Genomic DNA, 21,582 nt, shown 5'->3' on the forward strand with positions numbered 1-21,582 from the left:
ATAAAAATCTCAAGATCATTTCAACAGGCAACTGATGAAACTGGATATATGCAATACATGTTGCAGTTGATAAGAACATAGGCACCTCAAGACAACTTCAGGAAGAGGGACCAACTGTCAGGCCTTGCTTTTGGGGTAATTCCAGAAATTAGGGGTTCAATAGTGTGACTTTTTCACGTCCTTGTTACATCTGACCTTTGTGGTTTGACAGGGAAATATCATCAGAATTGATTTCAAACCATTACTATTTGTTTGGCAGGTAACTGGCATTAATCCATCACTCTTGGAAACTAGAAAATGTGTTCTCAACTTACAAAATCACATGTCAGATTTAACAGGGACACGAATAAATGGACCCCTAATTTCTGTTACCCTTTTGCAAAAGAGAAACTTCAGAAAAAAAACATGTAGTTAGGAAAGAACAAGGCTAGACAACATGGACATTTGATGATCAATGCACAAAGGCAAGAATACAAAATAAATTTACGACTATTGACAGTGCCAGTTTGTGGAAATTAGATTTTAGGGCAAGAAGTACTTGAGAATTATTCAGCCCATTACTTTCCAAGCACTTTTGTCATAAAAACTTAGATTTTATTATACAGTAATGGTCTGAACTCATTTTATTTTGTAATGTCACCTTTATGTGTTTACTGTCTAATCCCATGTTCTATAACTTTGTCCCTCCAAAGTGTGTCGTTAAAACAAAACATGGACATGACATTATACATGTACATGTATTTATTACACATCTGCGGTCTACCACGCAAGAGGCTTGTCCCATAGTGGCTAAGCAGACAACAGACCGATCATAAATGGCAACAGATGTTTTACGACTCAGTTTTCAGAATTTAAGGCATATTTGATTGAAAAAGCTTGGAAAAATGTCCCTAAAATATCCCTCATTAATGAAGGTACATGCAACTGTCAAAGCAGAGCTCAACTTTCCTTTGTGTGTGTGTGTGCTGATTCCAACACATCAAACTCCAAGTTTTCCATCCCATCTTAACAAAAAAGCCTTACATATTCTACAGTACATGTACTTGACTGATTGATCAATCAGCCTATCAGTCATCAATCAAATCAGTCCATTGGTCAATTCACACCCACCGGTACTTCTTTGATGACAGACACTGCTTCCTTGGGAGTAGTCAGTGGAGCGGGTTGATGGCTAGGTACAAGGGTTGGTGTTTGACTCAGTAAGGGAACCCTTAGTGGATTGGGACGATCTGTCTTCCGAGGTCTTCCCCGACGACCAGTACCTCGTCTCACGGCTCCAGTGCCAGACACATTTGTCTTGGGAGCTAGATTCAAAGGGTACATGTACATGTAGATTGATATAAATAATTAATCATTATGCATCTAAGGATAAGATTGGATCTTGGTGACTATGCCAATCTGCCCTGAGCTGAAGTGCACCCCCAATCGGCGAAAGAAAGACAGGTGGTTACAAGTGGGTTCTTGAACACGTTCAACGTGTACGCAAAGACCATACATGTACATGCCAAAATAAATTAGTTCCAAGTACTCAGCGTGCTCTGCATCAAATACGCATACATGTACTTGCATGCCTCATGGCGCGCCTATGCCGTACCAAAAATCACGCCCTCTTTTGTTCCCCTCGGGGCAGATAAAGGTGTGATCAAAGATTTCTTTGCTAATAATGATGACACTTAAGGGCATCAGTTTGTAGTTTTTTGTGTGTGTTTTACTTTCTCAGCACATACATGTACTAGTAGGTGAGGAGAGCAGAATGGTCCTTCCAAAAAGTTTTCTAAATATTGTCTATCATTTTAACTACATGCATTATCTAAGTGGTCCAAATGAAGATGATCTGTAATGGACCAAACCACCTTTCCGATATATTCCCATGAACCACATGTACATGTACTGTATGTGTACTGGTATGCAGCTGCGTCAATACAAACTAAGACTCTTTTACATGCACATGTAGTTTCTCTCTCCACACTACTTACTTTTCTGACTCTTAAAGAGTGAATCAAAGCCAGCAACACTGGCCTCTTTATCTGCACTGGTACCATGTCCAAAGGTAGTTGACAAACCAAGACTGTGGGAGTAGTAATCATGGCCAAGTGCACCTAAACTGTGTGATTGCTGCCACCACGGACTACCACCTTGATAAAGATAAAGAAAGGCCCAAAACAGAGAAAATCAGTCAAATCTTTAGCATTCAGACTTGTAACTGGTGACATTTGGATTATTTAATCTTGTTTGTAGTCAATTTACATACAGGTACATGTACATGTATTGGAACATCAGAGGAGGATTCACCAGAATCTTGTCTCCCTAAAAAATAAACCAACTGTGACGCTTCCAGAAGCCAAGGATACACAAATCTAAAGGTTGTTAACTAACCACCCCAAGATTTTGTATTTACTATGAAAGTGTTTAACAGAATTTTCAACAGCTCCTTGTACAACCATGACAAACGTACAATACATGCATTTATCTTAATGGGCACGATAACAAACATGTACATGTACAATGTACATTGTACAACATTTGGAAAGGTAAATACGTGTACTTAGAAAAGAACTAACCGTGCATGATAAGTTTTCAATCACTGCTACCGATACATGTACGTCATACATGTCCAAACAAAACAGCTAGACGCCAAATGTGTATCCGGACCGGTACATGTACATGTACATTGTACAATGTTGCAAAGTACCGCTACTTGTATGCAAATGAATGGCTAACCGTGCAAAATGTGCTCACTTGACCAGTAATACACAGTACGGCATGTCGACTACAGATTCCCACATGGAGTAGAGTCAGTGCACATGTACATGTGTGTACAATGAATTGTAGGCCTACTCAATGCAGCTTTACTTAGAGTACATGTACAATAACTCCTACTTACCCAACATGTACCGGTATGTATCTGCAGATGTATGTACACATGCACTTCTGTACGTACATGTACTTACATACATGAATGTGGGTACATGTACATGTACATGTAGATCAGATCATGGAGCTCCATGTACATTGTATGGGGTCTGTTTGTTTCTCATGGATCTGCATCACAATCAGTGATTCCAACACTGGTTCGTACCATCCATTGGGTGAGTTTTGGTGTCCATATGGGTGAGTTTTGGCAATGTTTGGCATCCATAAACCAGCGATGGATTGCAGATTGTGATCCAGATGTGTGTGAAACAAACACAGCCATTGAAAAAGTACCATATCAACGCACATGTACGGGGAACAGGGCACACACAATGTACATACATGTATGTACACTGTACAATGTACATACATGTGCTTATGCCATAAAAACTGTAAAAGTTCAAATGTCGCGAACATATGTAAATGGCATTACAGGTGTACAATGAGCAGTACATGGTACACCTGTATCATGATGGTTAACTGCTTGCCAACTAAGAGGCTATTTTCAGAGCATGCTATCAATGGCCCTGCACTTTCCCAGGCCACTGCACTGTTTCAAACACTCACAAACATCTTTATGACATCACGAGAACTCCAACAGAATCATTTACCTCACAATTACCATTTTGCAAAGTGATCTGCATGGACATACACAGACAAAAAGTTAACAACACGGCAAAAGAAAATCATCTCTAAAGCAAGTTGGCTAGCAAGCGGCAGGCATGCACTGTAGACTATCCAGCACTGTGACACATGCAAAGTCTCACAAAGAAATCTACAAGGAACGATTCAAGAGGACCACATGGTGAATGACACGCTTGAGTGCGTGACTCGGAATAACGTATGGTATCTAAACATATACATGTACAATACTAAGAAAAGAAAACACTAATAGGCCACAAAATGTAGCCTAAAACTGACTCAAGTACCAAAACAAAACCCGGCAAAACAGAAATTCAACAGTCAATCATAATATCATTTAATTAAAAACCTCATCAGTACATGATTGATGAGGAGTCAGGTTCAGCCTGGTGTCACTTCAACTTCATTGCTGGCTTGATATAAAACTTTTAGTCCATATGAAATTGGCAACTGAATTACTCTGAATTACATTTTGTAAGTATTTGTAAAGTACCAGTACCATAAACTGTAAGCACATGTATTATTACTTTAAGTCAGCTGAAGAAAGAACTGTATAATTACTGGTATGATGTAGAATCTTGACTAAGAAGAAATCAAGTTTTTAATTACCTGTCAACGATTTCATATCGAAACTTCAAAAGTGCTTTGAAATGTACACGTACATGTACACTGTAAATAACAGAAACAATGTACATGTATATGCACACTGCACTGTAATATTTAGGGTATACTTCTGTCAGCATCCTCAGTCTTCATCAATCTACATGTAAATTCTAAGTAAACAAATCATGACTTTCATTCTTCTTTCCTGACAACATTTTCCTTTTCTAATTTATATACTACATGTACATGTAGTCCCCTTCATGTCTACTAATGCCATCTCAAATACAGTCAACTACATGTACATGTACCGGTGCGACTAGTAGATGTCAGATTTCAAGATGTCCACCAATGACACGACAGGATGCCAGGAGCAGCACACCAACTACACGCTACAAACCAAAATAAAATCATTTCACAAAGCGACAGCACAAAAACTTAAGATGGAGGAGGAAGACATTTATATTGGATCAAAGTGTTGTAATCACCTAATGCTGCCAGACTAAACAACTGAGCGCTGGCCTCAAAAGACCACCCTAGGGAGTAAATGAAGCATGAAAACAAAACAATAGAAGAATGGATTAGTAAACAAAATATTGTTTGATCCATACTAGTAAGTGTTCTTATTTTTGTTCATGTACCTGCTCAGTAATAGACAATTTTATCCCAACTGTTCTCCAATTGTGTAATGTACATGAACATTGTCATCTTCTAGAGTACTGAAAGCACACATGGATTCTCAAAATTCGATGAGTCAACCTATCAACCAGTGTCATACAGCCACCATGTCACACAACACAAAGGGCATCAACTACCCTCAATCATATACACTGCACATGTACAAAGAATGACGTTATGAAAAGGTCTATTGCTGAGTACATGTACATGTGTATATGTACACATACATGCACTTATGCCACGACATACCAACAGGTCAGCTTGTTCATAAAGCTTCAAAAGAATCTTCCAAATTTCAGGTAGTTTGTCAAATACAAACAAAGAAATTGTCTCCATTGCCTAACAATGCCTTGATTAAGAAAGGACAAAAATTTCCAGTTTCTTTTCCAACCCCAGGAATATCAGCAGTGAAATCTTCTAGATGACTTTGTAATGCCATGTACATGTACAAACAGCGTACATGTATGGTTTTCTCTGTCCAATACTATGGTACATGTACATGTACCAGTATGTTATCATCGTAAAGTACATGGGTGTACATGTGTACGTAACGGTACATGTAGGTTACTTACAAAAGTATGGTGGCCGAGGATGGACCAAGTAAATATTTTTGAACTGGCAACAAATATAAATCAGATTCTTAAACTTTAATTGGCTGTAGTCGATATTTCTAATAGAAAATCGAAACGTATAGGGTACAGAAACATTACACTTTGCTGAAGTGTGGGACCTGAAACTGTAGAATTTCGATATTCAACAAAAGCTATAAATCTACCGGCACAACCATTACAAAGTTTTTGTGAAGGGCAGAAATTGTACATGTTCTCACCTGTAGATGGACTGATGGGACTATGAGTGGATATAGCAGTCGGCGATCGTAACGGACTGCTCAAACTCTCTGAAACCAATGACCCAAGACCTCCAAACTCTGACCCCAGGGGTCGCCCTGCAGCAGCAGCTGCTGCAGCAGAGTAGGCATTGTGACCAAACATGGAAAAGGCACTAGGAACGTGGGAGATGAGGGGGAAGGAATCGTGGCTGGTTGAGGGTTGAGAATACAGAGGCTGACCTGCAAAGAAAACAAGAAAAGATTTAATGTGATACATGTAACATAAGATTACATGTATTACGGTAATTCAGCCACTTCTTGTACATTTCAATCAATCCCTGGCCACTGGTTGGAAGTAACCTTGCTTTGAGTCATTTTTGGAGACCCTAACTGTGAATAATCCCTTCATACATGTAAAATGTGCGAGGCACCATCAACCAGTTCCCAATGTACTCACTGATTTGGTGTGATGTGTCAAAGAAGCTACTACTGAGGGATCCCACAGGACTTTTCTGAGAGGAGCCTTCTCCCTGCTCCATCCTGGTGAACAAAAGGAAACAAACGTGCATCATCAGAGGTCACCGGTAACTTAAGAACCTAGATATTTCTTCAAGATGTACATTTCATGATAAGGAAGATACCCGGCATAGCGGTACATGCATTGCAATTGCAGTCTTTCTTTCAATTGTTGATTGAAAGGACTATTCAGTATGCAGTGGTTTTTTTCTCTCGTCAAATAAATATGGCATTCACAGAATCTTGCTTAATACACTTGGTAGACTCAATTTTTTCATTTCTTCATATACATGTATGTACTGTACTGAACACGTACATGTAGACTCTCCACTACAATCAGTGACAATGAAAACAGAAATTTAATGGAGTTCTCTTGAGTTTTAAATCCTTTCTAATGTCAATGTTTATGTACCGGTACATGTAAATTAAAGTTAGAAGCAAAGCAATCTACATGAACATAAACACCCATAACTATCAGTAAATGTATGAGGAGCCTAGGGAAATAAATAATGTACAGGCCCAAGTTGTATGTACATGTACCTCATCCAAGCCACATGTACATGTACCTCATCCAAACCACATGTACATGTACCTCATCCAAACCACATGTACATGTACCTCATCCAAACCATATGTACATGTACCTCATCCAAACCACATGTACATGTACCTCATCCAAACCATATGTACATGTACCTCATCCAAACCACATGTACATGTACCTCATCCAAACTACATGTACATGTACCTCATCCAAACACATGTACATGTACCTCATCCAAACCACATGTACATGTACCTCATCCAAACCATATGTACATGTACCTCATCCAAACCATATGTACATGTACCTCATCCAAACCATATGTACATGTACATGTACCTCATCCAAACCACATGTACATGTACCTCATCCAAACCACATGTACATGTACATGTATCTCATCCAAACCACATGTACATGTACCTCATCCAAACCACATGTACATGTACCTCATCCAAACCACATGTACATGTATCTCATCCAAACTACATTTACATGTACCTCATCCAAACTACATGTACATGTACCTCATCCAAACCACATGTACATGTACCTCATCCAAACCACATGTACATGTACCTCATCCAAACCACATGTACATGTACCTCATCCAAACTACATGTACATGTACCTCATCCAAACTACATGTACATGTACATGTACATCTACTTCTTAAAAAAACTATAATGAAATGGACAAATTGTGGTTACTCTAGAGTCACACATCAAAATGCTGCTTTAAAAAAGATTTTATGATTATAATCTTCAAACCCTTTCTTCAGTACATGTATGTACGTAAATCATCAATCCTAAAACAAAATTTCATATGGCATGGTCTCTGCACATGCACCATTCTATTGCAGGAAGGAGAGACAAGCCAGATTATGCCTTTTCAAGTTATGACCAATGGATGGCAACCAGCACTGTGTACTTGTACCGAATTATACATCTTATATGTTTTTCTAGCAACAATTGCAAGCAATCATAATGAACATGACTTAAATGCCATATGCCCATGGCGCCCCTAATGAGTTGGTAAACAGCTGGGAAAAAAGGTTCCCCCCCCCAGTGATGGCAATTTGAATCTGTTATACAGTGTAATTTACAATGCTTCACTTCTCCCAACATCTCTATGATATCTAGTCAATACCGTGGTCATATCAAGATTGTCTTCATCAATAAATTATGCTGGCTTTTTTCAGCGGGGGGGGTGTCTCTGTTAAAAATAGAGTAACCTTTCTTCATGAGTCGGCAAGCACATGTACACTAGAATGTCAATTGGTCTGTACACTAGCACACCGGTATGTCAACATGCACACTGGTGTCAAATGCACACTCTCAATGAAATCACTAAGTTTCAAAACTTCAGTTCAGTTGTTTGAATATTGTAGTCAATTGTAGTAATGACCATGGACTTGTGGGAATCTTTTTTTAACCTTTTTGGTCAGAACAGGGTTGAGAACAACCAAGCATCATGTTTGTTTCACAATGTTTAGTTCATTTTGACATCACAATGGATGTGACTAATTTCAAAACCTAGTAATATTATACAGTGTACTTTTCAACTTGTGATTAAACTATGATTTCTGTTTGCCAGAACAACCATTTTGCATGAGCTGCAAAAAGATATCACTTTCTGTTAAGCCATTTTTAAACATAAACTTGAAACAATTTAAAATATTTGTCCAATTTGTTGTAGTGCGTTTGCTGCAAGAATGAGCAGGCAAACCTCACCACATGTGTACCATCTGCACAGCATCCACGATTATTCTCAAGATTTAAAGTCACAACCTGATCAGGCATTTGATGAAGAATTGTTGGAAAATGTACAAAAGCGATTGTATCAGTACATGTATCTCAACTGTTTAATATCAAAGTTATAATTCTTCTGAAGAAAATCAAATTAGAGTGGAAAAACTCTGGAGGTGGATAATGAAATACCGGTAGAATGCAAGGTCTGGTAGCACAGATTGATTCCATACCAGTATGGCAGGGTGAAACATGGACAAAAAAAAACCCCATCATGCTACACACTGGTCTGCTGGTACTTACATGTACCGGTACAACCTGCTCTGTGAAAAAGAGTCCGAAATTGCCTTAGCCACTTTTGATTTTTAGGTTGTATTGGAAAGAGTAATTTGAGCTCTTTGTTTTGATGTAGGCCTACATTATACCTGTACATATTCGTATCACTTACTTTAATATATCATGATGAAAATGGACACCATACAAGTGGCAAATGTTGAGGGTTCCTACAATGTACTTCTTTAGAGGTTGTCAACTCTAAAGTGGCCACAGCCACTCATTTCTTGTTTTTATGGACAAGATGAGAAGTTCACAATGCCTGCATGTACATGTGTGTACATCATGTACCGGGTACGGTACATGTTTGTGTATGTGCACATAATGTAAGGTCCACATCAGACCTGTTCATTTACTTGATTTGGTACATGTACAAAGTACAACATACATGTACATACATTTACATACATACGTTTATGTAGATTGAAAGTAGGCAAAAGTCCTGATGCACTGGTCACTACAGTACTTCTGTAAACTAAAACGTGTTCATGTACAGTATACATGTACATGTACCGGTATACAATGTACACATGTATACATTTGCATGTCTTTATCCTTCCAATCAGCAATCTACAAAGATTTGTAATCATCTTAGCTCACACATATGTAATAAGGGAGTTACAATTTTGATACACATGTATGGCTTCAAAGCCATGAGCAAGGCAAGATGATACATGTACCGGTACATGTACATGAAGAAGGCATGATAATTACAAGTTTGAGGCTAATCCAACAGAAATCCTACTCATTTGTCTTGTCTTCATACTCAGCTAATTACATACTTATGATTGATCTAAAAGGATATCTAATGATACCTTTTCAATGTCATTATTAGTACAGTTGAGACCTACCGTACATGTACTGTACATGTACCTCAACCTGTAATGTACTGTACATATATACATGTACATGTATGTACGTGGCTAGCATTTCTTCTGATTTTAAAAACAGCACTTTGTGCAAAGTTATTTAAAGGACGTCTTAGACTAACATTAAATGTCACACGGAAGTGGTGTTTTACTGCAATTATGATCCAAAAACTAGATTTCTCTTTACAATAAGGCAGCCAAAAGCGGAAGAGTTAAAAACAGACTGAATCCCTTCTGCATAATTCAACCTTAATCCTGTCAGTCTTTTCTCAAAACTTTTAACCCCAGGATGTTGATAATTTGTTCAGCAATGAAATTCAGCTATTTCATCCTTCAAAAATGATGCCATTTGATACATGTACATCTCAGTGACGCACTAGCAGACTAGTAAGACAAGCCTCTCTTCTTTACCCTTGACCTCAAGCGAGAACTTTCCTTTACAATCTCATAAACGTTACAGGAATCCCTCCATTAATTTATTTCCATAATTTCCTTCCTTTTTGTCAAGCTCATCATTTTTCCTCTTGAACTCCTTAATGCATTTCAATGTGAATTTAAACAATACGCATGATGTGACAACTGTACAGAATACAAACGAAGACTACCGGGTATTTCAGAACATTGTAGGCCTACAGTGTACATGTTTCATTCAACAACAATCAAGATAACAGGGAGTAACTAAAATTTTCAACTACATTTATGCTTACTGGTTCTTTATTTCTTGTAGGATACAAGAACAATTCAATGAATCCTAAAAGAAATCCAAGAAGTTACCAACCATTTAATGACAAGTCATAAGTCTAAACGATGTATGTTACTGTATGTACTGTACTTGTAGCACTGTACATGTGTACAAATGTACCGGTACACTCCGTTAAACTTTACAACTGAAGCAAAGTTACAGGGCAAAAAGTTACCGGGTACCACACCAATAACTTATTAATTTTTTATTTGTCAGACACTTTATTGATGTCACTGTAATTTATCATACACAGCTGTAGCGTACAGCTATAGCTATAGCGTATAGTGTATAGGGCATACCGTATATTTCACATAACTTCCATGACAGGCTACTAAAAGATCATCATGTGACCGTACAAATGTCTCAGGTACGGTATATCCTTTCAAGCATTTCCTTGTACCAGTATGGTAACCAGTTTTTTCCCTTTGTTCGTGTAACCCAAACAATAGTAAAATCCAACGCCACTGATGTCATTGCCAAGAGAGTAATGTTCCCCAGACACTTGAATATGTTTTCTATAAACGGGGTGATCAGGCAGATACATGTACATGCACATGTACTGGCAAATGGGACTGTACTGTACTTGATGTACATGAACCAGCAAATTTTGAAAAAAAAACAACAACTTATCTTTGGCTTTTATTCCTGGTCACAAAACATAAAGAAAAGTTTACATTTGGACATACCGATACAGTACATGTACCAGGTACGTGCACAAGTATGCAGAAACCAAGAATGAAAACACAGATAATTCCTTGGTTACATCAATAAGTGAAGAATTACATCTTCCTCAGCAATATGCAAGAGAAAAGACTCAAATCTGAAAACGACAGTGAAACTGATTGTACTAAAGCAGTACACATGAAATGAGTACATGTATTTTCAGAGCACTTAAAACACTAAGCAAGAAGGATAGAGTAGGATGTCAGAACACCATATGTCTATCCTATCTGAGGTCATTTGTCTCTTCTAGGGATTATTCCATTAAGTAACAGGAAGCCCACCCCCACGGCAAATGGCCAACCAGTTGGTCAAAAAATTGAACTGCAAAAGCAATTCAGTGGACAGATAGTCATGTTATTCATCGTCTTCAGTGTACTTTAACAAAGTCAATGACTTTGATCATATGCTGGTATGACTCATAACTGAAACTGTACTGAAAAAACAACAGGTGTACATGTAAATGTACGTGTATGCTCCTTGCTCATCTACACATACATGTACATGTACATGTATACACATACGTGTAGGCCTGCATAAAGTGAGTACAATGTACATGTACTTTACGTACATGTACATTATTTATGTGACACGTTCAGTATTTTAACTGCTCAGGCCTACGTAATTCCACCTATCCAACCTTCACCCCATTAAAAGCCTCATAACATTGTACCATAAACTCATTGTCCCAACTTAAGTGATTCTTCAGTAAAACTTAAATCTTTTACCTAAAATCCCATTATTTTTTTAACAATTTTCCCAATATCAATTATCCTAGAGAGGAGTTTAACCTGAGGAAAAGCTCCGTCAAACACATGTACAGTGTAAAAATATACTGGTGCAGCAGCTTATGGTAGACCTCCTTGGATTTCGTCAGGTAAAGAATACATCCTATTCCTTGTCGTCTATGGAATATCAAGTCTACCGGTAAATTACCTGTCTATTTGTAATTGAATGTGACCTTGCCAAAGGGGCTTTTAAGGAATCCTTGGTGTCATTACATGTACCAGAAATGATTAATAATAATAATAACACCATAAATGTACATCTGTGCATGTACATGTACATGTACTGTACAGTACTATAGTATTCTCAAATTAAAAAGAAACTCTTTTCCAGCATTTAGAAAGATATGCTGTTTACATGGTAAACATGGTAAAAGAAAGAACATTCTTGAGTATCAAGACACCACATGCTCAGGCTGGAGGAACTTTTACTAATTCTCCTCAAGTCTGCCAATCCTTTCAAACAAGTGGTGATACTAGAAAGAATACGGTCAAAGGATAAACAAAAGGGGTGTGGATTATTGTAAATGATACTAATTTGTGTATTTAAAAGTATGTATAAGAATATACAGTGTACATGAGTTTTAGTACATTTAAATACCTCTCATTCAGTCTTCAATCTATTCATGTTCTTTTTTTTCTACATGTACCAGTACCTGTAGATGTATCAACACAACTTAGGGATGTAAAAATCAGAGTACAATCAAAAAAAGACATTACATGTAATAATCAACCTCAAGGAAGAAGTTAGAAACAGCTACTAGAGGGAAAAGAACATGATGTTGGGAAGTACATGTGTATTTGTGAGAAAAGTCATTCATTCTTCCTCATGTACATGTATGCTTGAAATTAAATGGCCTACTGCTGGAAATAATTCATGAAAGGCGTAAAAATGAGGTGTAAAAATAAGGAAAATTGATTGGAGCATCAGAAGACTGACATGTGGAATAGTAGTAGGCCTAGGGTATACATTTACATGTAGACAAAGGTTGCAACACAAAGACCTAGTGGCTATGAATCAGCCTAATCTGAAAGTTATTGGTTTACTAAAGAGCTCCACTATTACAGACTATTCAGTGGACACAAAGAACATTTTACAGCATGGGCAGATAGTTCTAGAATCAAGCCTGGTTTCATCCACTACTCAACCAGCCATGTAGCCAATCAAATGTAAACAAGAGCAGCAGAGACAGCTTACAGGCTGTCAAAAGAAATATTATTGTTCACAGGTCAGATGGCTGGAGTTATATTTATTATGCAAATCTTTCCCTGCTCACACAGTATGGTGCTGTGCACATACAGGTACATGCATGTGACAGCCATGTTCAGTGGAAGCTGTTTATATCCAATGAAATCAATGGTGATCTCCGCCATGTAAATTTGGTAGCATTAAAAGTGCATGCAGCACACACTGTACCATGGCCCTGGTTTTGTGTTACACCATAGAGCAAAGACTGCATATTGCATTCATTCAAAGCTTTGAGTGTGCACACACAGTGTTCATACATGGATATTGTTGCCTTCCTGCAAATACCCAACACTGCTTTTGTAAATACAGAAAAACGTACAAGTAAAGGCCTGAACAAATATTCAAAAAAACAAGATATGCAGGGAATGACATTAAAAACCCCTGACATTGACAAGCCCATCTGTTGCATGTAAATGTATTTTGCAAATGATAGACTGGGTAATCAATACAAATGGACAATCTACATGTACTGTCGTTGTCTATCCATGCTTTTTTACACTGAAAAACAACAGCATGAAATTTCCCTCATGTTTAACTACAATTTTGTGTAACGGTATATTAGACATGCAGTATGTGGTGGTGACAACAGTCACTCTTTGTACAACAAAAAATAATTTTATACTGCAAGATACACTTTTACTGTACTTGCACACATGTTTGGCAAAAAAGACTGAAGTTCAGAAGTTTTGTAAGAAGTACAAAACAAACTACATGTACACTATACCGCTACTTTATATGAGTGAGGTTATTCATCCATCATCATGATCATGGAAATCTAAATGTATAAGAGTTTTGTAAAGTAAAGCTTTATTTAAACTGGAGTAAACAGGCTGATTACAAAGGACAAATTCAGACAAGAATTGACTACACATGGTAAATGTACATGTACATGTCCCGGTACAGTATACATACTGAACCCCACTAAATGGTGTTTTTCCTCTTCACACTGTACCGCTACGTACAATTTGTACACTGTAAGTATTTCTATAGATGTACAGCAGAACAATACATGTATGTATACATGTACATGCAAGTAATGACAACCAGTACATTTAAATTTGGTTCCTTTGTGAAAATCACATTTTGAGCAATTTTGATTCATTCTAGCTGAGATCCTGGAACACATTCCAATAATTACACCCTTCACTCAAATTTTGCCTGCAAGTATGGCGCCCTCACTTGTTTGAATCAGGATAATGCAGGCTACTTTGCCAACCCTAGATGAATGTGTACAAGTTTCCAACTTCTGCTCTAAGGCACCAAAAGATCTATAATAAAAGTAAATTGGCCCCAACTTTGATGTATACACCTGTAAAAGACTTAATTTTCAACGGTACAACTATATAAAGTGTTTTCATTTACTCTATCTTGCATTGAAAAAATGAAGAACTTTTGACTAATTACTGTAGCTACATGTACATGTAGGACAATCCACAAAATTGAAGAACGTACTGGCACCTGTGTACAGGTGCATATACGTATCTGCTCCAAACCACCAGTACAACTGGCAATTCTTGCAATCAACAATTACATTTATGCTTAAGTTTGTCCTTGACAAATTAATATCTGGTACACATCTGTGTTTCAGAAAATTAAACAAGCTCTTCAAAGTGCTACATCAGTAGCTCTAAGCAGACCTTCATGCCAATGTCAAATTTCATCATGTCAATTCCAACTCAGACCTCAGGAATCTATCAATGAATTTACATCCATGTCGTTCATTTGGTCAGTACATGTAAATTCGCACTTTGAATGCAACTCATTGTACATGTACATAGCGGCATTAATCAGTTCAAAATAAATTACCCATGCAGTGTTAATAACAAAGGCATGAACACACACCCAGCACAGTGTTTGCTTTGTCGTGAATTATCTTGCATAAATTACATATATTTGTTGGACAATACAGTGAAGCTAAAAATTGAACTCAAAAGCTTTTCACTAATTAGATCATACCAGTACGTACAGGGTATATTGTACATGTACGTGTACATGTAGGTTAACTTGTATTCCATTTCCATGTATGCTATCAGTCCTGTGATCATATTCTTGTACAGTGCATGTGATTTTTTTTTCATTTGTAAATGTACCGGTAATTCTACACTTTGTGTATCACCAGTTAATCAGTTGAACATCTTTGACAGCTGTTTACTTCACTGGCTTTTAATAAATTCCTACGAGAATTTTTCTTCTACAAAACAAAAGAGACAAATTTACATTTTACTTAACAAGAAAGACTGCAGGTTACAATTGTGCAGAACATGTAACATTAAAATGAGTTACTCTTTTCTGTCAAGAGAGAAACTCATCAAACGCTTTTTATTGAGTGAAAAATGAATATGACAACAGGATGATGTCTTTGTGAAAAAAGAAGAAATGTTTCTGTGTGAATTCTTGAAAAAAATAATAATGTGCTACATTTGATAGTTTGGATATGCACTCTGCAATATTTAGGAATGACTGTCAGAAAATTACGTACAAATTACATGCGCATTCTCTCAATGCTAAATATTTTTAACGGTATCGTCAGAAATGATACCAAACTAAATGCAGTCACAAAATCTGAGAGGCTGGAAATACTGAAATAAATATTGCAACACTAAGATAAAAACATCTAAAATATTTGCAACTTTTATCAAGTTTTCATTTCAAACATTTGTCAGATCGAAGAGGTAATTATTTATCATGTTATAAACACCCCACAAAGTGAAAAGTGTTTCACCATATTTAACATCAGAACAGAAATTGATAAAAATTGATGAGGACGAGCTTTCAATCACTTCTAAAACTTGGGTCTTTATTCTGTGAAAGCACATTAATTAAAGTGTTATGACCTACCGATAAATTAAAAAAAACAATATAAAAAGTTAAAGCAAAGTAATCTACATTTTTGGGTATCAAGCAAAAATTATTTCATCATGTCCCATTTGCAATTAAAATCAGAAGAGAAATCTTCTGAGAACTTCGCTAACGAAAGGTGAGAAAAGTTTTGCTCATCCAAGTCAAATAACACAGAGAGCACTAACATTCCCCCTTACTCCTAAATCGACAGAAGGATCCACCACACTGGCCAAATCTGAATATTTCTCCGACGCCCCCGAGTAAAATGACCTTTCGTGTCTTAACTGCGGCGGTAATAAATTAGACCGATGCGATCGTGTTAATGGCAAGAAATGAACAAGAAAATACCAGTGATTGTTTTTCGGCAAAATTGGCCAGACAACCTACCGCCAGTCACCCACACACGCAGTGAGTACACTACACTGAACATGCGGTCATCAATCTGAACTGAAACTCCAGGAAAATAACACGAAACACCCCAAAAATATGCTGGCAAGACAGGGTCTTAAAAAGGATAATGGACGCGAAGTGCTGGTTTTGCAATGAAAAAAAAAAAGAACGAGAGATTTTTCATCAAACGCTTCACACGGAAGGTCAAACAAACGACGGGGAAAATGTGTCCAAAGTACCGAGGATGGCCAGTGCAATGCCCCCTAACTACACTCAACATACACGCTGAGACTTACCTACTACGATGTTGTATACAGCGACGGGTATAGCATGGATTTTAAGGAGGAAATGATCACAAGACGACCGGTAACAGCGGATAAGAAACAGCGACCATTTTTGTTTGCCCTTGTTGTTTCGTATAAATAGGTAAAAGGATAAATGAGGAGTCAATTTATGCATGGAGCGACTGGCAGCTGCGCGTAACATGATGGCTTCACTGCAGCCCAACGGCTAACATACAGTCAATTCATCGTTGCATCAAGCTTCAAATCGGGTCTAAAATCGCTCACATCTGACCCAAATCACAGTCAACCTATGCACACACATACACTACACATGCACACAGGGTAATCTAAACTACTGAAATCTGGGATTTTAGGGTGGAAAATCGGTCTAATTCCTGGGTAAAAAATGCATTGGCCTTGGCGAGATAGTTGCTTGCGGTCAGTCAACACGTTACACGGTTACTGCAAACCGGGGATTTCTGCCACGGAAAGTGTACAAATAAAATGCTCAAATTAGCACCAGATTGGGGCCAAATGGGGTCATACACCCCCACACAGTTACCCAAACACTGGCTGATATTCTGGTAATACTCCCGTGTACCAAAATGGAACCAACGACAGGAGATAGAGCAGGAAACGCCGATGATTTTGCGGCCACTACGGACAGGATCCATTTGGGGGCATTTTGAACAAAGTAAGAAAATCCGCACTCAGACGCTTGACACACAACAAAAAGAATTCGTTCATTTGAGCCCAAAATAGACCGCATTAAATGGAAGATAAGTGCGAAGAACTCACCCTATTTACTGCCCACAGTCCACCGAAGTCCTCTGCTGGCTTCAGCGATAATAATTCCAGAGAAAACAGCCGTAAAAATCCGTGAGAAGTGCGGCGTCTAGGGAATCCCAAAGAAACGAACATTTGAGGATTTGGAAGGTGAATTACGAGTAACGAGGGCCGAGTGCATGTGGTTTGTACAGCGTGACGTCACGGAATGCACCTTGTAAATGAAACAATGCGAATGTAAGACACTCGCGCAGAAAAAATCAGCTTGCAAGTCCGCACCGGGCCACAATTTTCACCCCCAAAACCGTATTAAAATAAATTTCATCGGATTTTGTGCCCCAGGGTTGTGACCGTGGATATATAGCTGTGTATCCTGACGGTGTTTGGTTGAGTTTGGAAACGTGGTTTTCGTATAATGGCCGTTTAAAAATTGGCTAGGTTCATAATTTTTGATCGAGTTAAAACGTGCATGCACACATCAATGTGTGAAGGGTACGTACATAGATCGTGCGTACATGTCAATGCTATTTTCATTGAGTGGTTTTTATCTCCGTTTCGCGGCAGCGATTACGTGAAAAGGTGCGGCTCGGGGCACTCTGAGAAATTCGCCGGGTTGGATTTTTCTAGTGTTTTCTGGCAAGGGATTCTAACGGCACTCAAACTACGTAACAGTTGAAAAGAACACTCAGTAAACGTGATCAGAAGTGGAAATGATACCTTTTTTGTGGAAAATGTGTGTAATCAATCAATTTGTGAACTCATGTAAATCTGCCAGTGTCAAGTTCAAACTTGATTTATACCTTTTTGTGTGAAGGCGGAGATTTTTTGATTCAGTAGGGGTACGTTTAACATTAAAGTTAAATTATTTCGATGATCTACCTGATCATAAATCTGATGTCATGTTTCTATTAGGCTTTTTCATGAAATCACCGAGAGGACCAGGAGGAGGATAGGCCCGGCGGGTGAGGTGGGGTGGTACTGATTTGGGGAGGGGGTGATGCATGGGTCGTTACTATGGGGGGGTCATAGATAACAGTGAACTTCCAACATTTTCATTAGAAAATTTCCCACTGAAGTTTTTATCTGCTGTGACGAGCTGTCTGTGCATGATCCATGGACTCGATCCAGTGAATTCCGGGTGTCCAACAACTAGGTGAGCCGGATGTGGGAACTTGGGGCTGGATAACGAGTTAATGTACGTTTTAAAGTGACGTCACCGTTTGAGGACGGTATACTGGCAGTTCATGAATGTTTGCGACACAAACCCAGGGAACGCTTACAGTGCATTCGATCCCGAGCGTCCTGTAAGATTGAGTACTGACAGTTCGCCCCTGAAGGCTGATTTAAAGAGGAGAGTGAGGTTAGGGTATCGTAGTTTTGGGGTAGGAACACGTTACTGTAAACTAAAAATATATATTATAAAAAGAAATCGAACAGAGAGAGAGAAGAAAAATAATCAAATAAGTTGGCGAAAACCAGTCTGGACATATGTTAACTTTATTATATTTTGCGATTGGCAGGGGCACCGGGATTCACGGTAAAGGCACGGGACGTGGGATGGAGCTAGGCCCCCTCCCTGTGAGTGATGTCAAAGCCTTCTTTGGCAGCATACTGTAAGAAAATAAATGTACTGAAACGAAGGGTGGCAAAGTATGGTGGCGAACTTGTTGGAGCGCGCAGGTGCTGCGGATGTTACTTTAGTCATAACGAATGCAAAGTTGTTGGAAATGTTTAAAAAACAAGCGTTAAATAATAAAATACTACAAAATTTGTGAATACAAGTCATACGCATGTCTATACAGGATATTACAGTAGGGATTAAAATAATAATATTTAATTAGGAAATCTTTGAGGAATTTGCTTATATGTGCTTCCATTTGAAAAGAAACTTCATAGAAACATACTCAGTGTAAAAGTACATTAGAAAATGCTATTTTTGCAATAATCTCGTAACTAGAGGCTGGCTGACTTCGTATCCACATATCGGATTGTAACTTGGTGTGTGTTTGTCCCTTGGACAGATTATCTACTGCACAATGTAGTTTTCTTTCACATTTTGTGCTTCGTGTTGTACTGCTTAGCTTTCAAATGAAGTGAAAATACACGTCATTTACTTTTGTTTTAGAATCGAGTATGATCGTTATGATAGATCACATACTTAATATTTCACATCCTGTGTTTTGAATTTCGTTGGTAAGTCTTTGTTCTGCTGTGCATCAATCAATGTATATTTACTCGATCCCAAATAGGCCCCTGGGCTGCTAGCTAGCTTCACAATGTCTTCACTTTCCGAGTGGACGTGCGGTTCGTGCATATGGGGGAAATTCTTTTGTCTGAAAGGCCCGTTTCTGCCTTTGTGTGGCTCACTGATGTGCGGCTTCGCCAAATGCCCGGTAGAAACCATCATCCATGGGGCAACAGGGGTGCCTTATATAGTGCCCTAACATAAGTAGGCGCGATTTGAGAACAAAGACTACTCGGTTCGGGAAATGGCCACAATACGGATTTAAGTGAGCCTTCCCCGCTCGGATCGGCGAAAGCTATATGTACTGCGCAATGTGGTGTGCAGATGGCCACAAAAAGTAATTCATGTACGTTTCATCATTGCGTTTGCTTATTCTGAAGATCGACCCTGATTATTCAAGTGCTCGAACACGGTCAGAAACGCAAGCAGTGCGCATAATCATTTATCATCAGCAGATTATATATGGGGTGAATTAAATTAGTAAAATTAAGGGCGTGGATGAGCAAGGAGTGAAAAAAAATATGTGCAAGACATAACACATAACAATTTTAGAAAATAAGCTCATGTTTATCACAACTTAGTACCCATGATTTTCAGATATAATTAATATGAACAATTAGCAGGGGTTAAAAAGAAATAGAATTCCCAATAATAAATATATGGGAAGAAAAGTCGCTGTTGTAAGTCGGACTTTTATACCTGGCCCAACCTATGTTTATCAACTTTAAATAGTGAACATCAAGCTAACAAGAGCAAAAATGACGTTTTAGTTGGTTGAAAAAAAAAGATATTTCAAAAACCGTAGTGTAGTGATTATCAGTTAAATTACCTGTTATTTTTTGGAAAACAAAACCTTATTTTTTATTTTGAGCTCTTTGTGATTTTCAAGTCAAGTGCTAATTTTGAAAAGTGCTTTTTTAACTTTGCTTTTTTCCTTTTCTTTTCTCATTTTTGTTGTTGATATATTCGTAATTGCTGTTGACAGGTTTAAGTGTTGCATTTGTTTTCAGGAATTCTTCCACATATTTTTGCAACTGAAATTGCTATCTCCCATCAGTTTAACTAATGCAACCTCTGTGTATAAACGTAACGCGTGATCATGACTGTTTTTTTCTCGCAGCAGACTGAATCTCATGCTACCTTTTTAATGAATGCACCACCCGTTCTCGATTGCAACATCTTACGATTTCGGCACACATGGCCAGGGCAGATGATAACGATGAACAAATAAAAGCGCGCTGGAGCGGCCGGGTTTATGCAAGCCGAGCAAAAAGGGTTGCAAATTGATACCCGCCAACTGAGAAATATATAATTACGACGCAGAGACACGCAGTACAGTCATCTTCAGTGCACGTTACTGCGATACATCTATTTTAAATTACATTAAGCATATTACAGAATCTGTGTTTTACTTAAGAAGAGTACCATCAAATCTAGTGAAGTAATTTACGGCATATTTTTCTCTTCATCATTATTATAGCACTGCGTATATATGTCCCAAAATTTAAGTAAAATCCAGCACATCTGCTCTGTAACATATAATTATTCCTTTAGATATTCCACTTTCGTTTTGGAGTAACCTTCATATAATGTCGAATTCTGATCTAATTCCTGGTTATTACTGTTGTTAAATAGATAACTTCCTCCTAATTATTGTTTACAGGATATCTTCTAAAAAAGATTTTAAAAATTAAAAATCAACAAACACAGAGCTCATTTACAAAACATCGTAACTCCTTTACGTTCGATAATAAAGCAAAACTGAATTACCTGCATTTTTGAGATTGAAAATAAGATTTGTTGGCAAATACATAAGGTATAATTTCTGCTTATGATTACTGAAAAGCTCTCTGTTAGTAAAATATAAA

General features: G+C 37.9%; 1 protein-coding gene across 19 annotated transcripts in view; it reads right to left on the reverse strand.

Annotated features, from left to right (window-relative positions):
* The window catches only part of baz2b (bromodomain adjacent to zinc finger domain 2B), a 58,524-nt gene extending 40,530 nt beyond the window's left edge, over positions 1-17,994 (reverse strand). For 10 of the 19 annotated variants that reach the window (XM_087139597.1, XM_087139584.1, XM_087139594.1 and 7 more), the window contains exons 1-6: positions 17,482-17,993; positions 6,120-6,202; positions 5,663-5,902; positions 4,644-4,691; positions 1,977-2,135; positions 1,111-1,304 (exon numbers count right to left, since the gene is read on the reverse strand). In XM_087139597.1, the coding sequence (XP_086995723.1) occupies positions 1,111-1,304; positions 1,977-2,135; positions 4,644-4,691; positions 5,663-5,902; positions 6,120-6,201 (723 nt within the window). In that variant the 5' untranslated portion in view covers position 6,202; positions 17,482-17,993. Of the gene's footprint in view, positions 1-1,110; positions 1,305-1,976; positions 2,136-2,884; positions 4,267-4,643; positions 4,692-5,662; positions 5,903-6,119; positions 6,203-16,695; positions 17,154-17,481 lie in introns of those variants that run through there. The other 9 variants (XM_087139593.1, XM_087139590.1, XM_087139588.1 and 6 more) reach the window with 7 other exon arrangements.
* Positions 17,995-21,582: the final 3,588 nt, after the last annotated feature.

This window comes from Acanthaster planci, linkage group LG08 (genome assembly GCF_054643075.1).
Source record: "Acanthaster planci isolate LZ-2023a linkage group LG08, COTS_SCS, whole genome shotgun sequence".
Taxonomy (NCBI): Eukaryota; Metazoa; Echinodermata; class Asteroidea; order Valvatida; family Acanthasteridae; genus Acanthaster; species Acanthaster planci.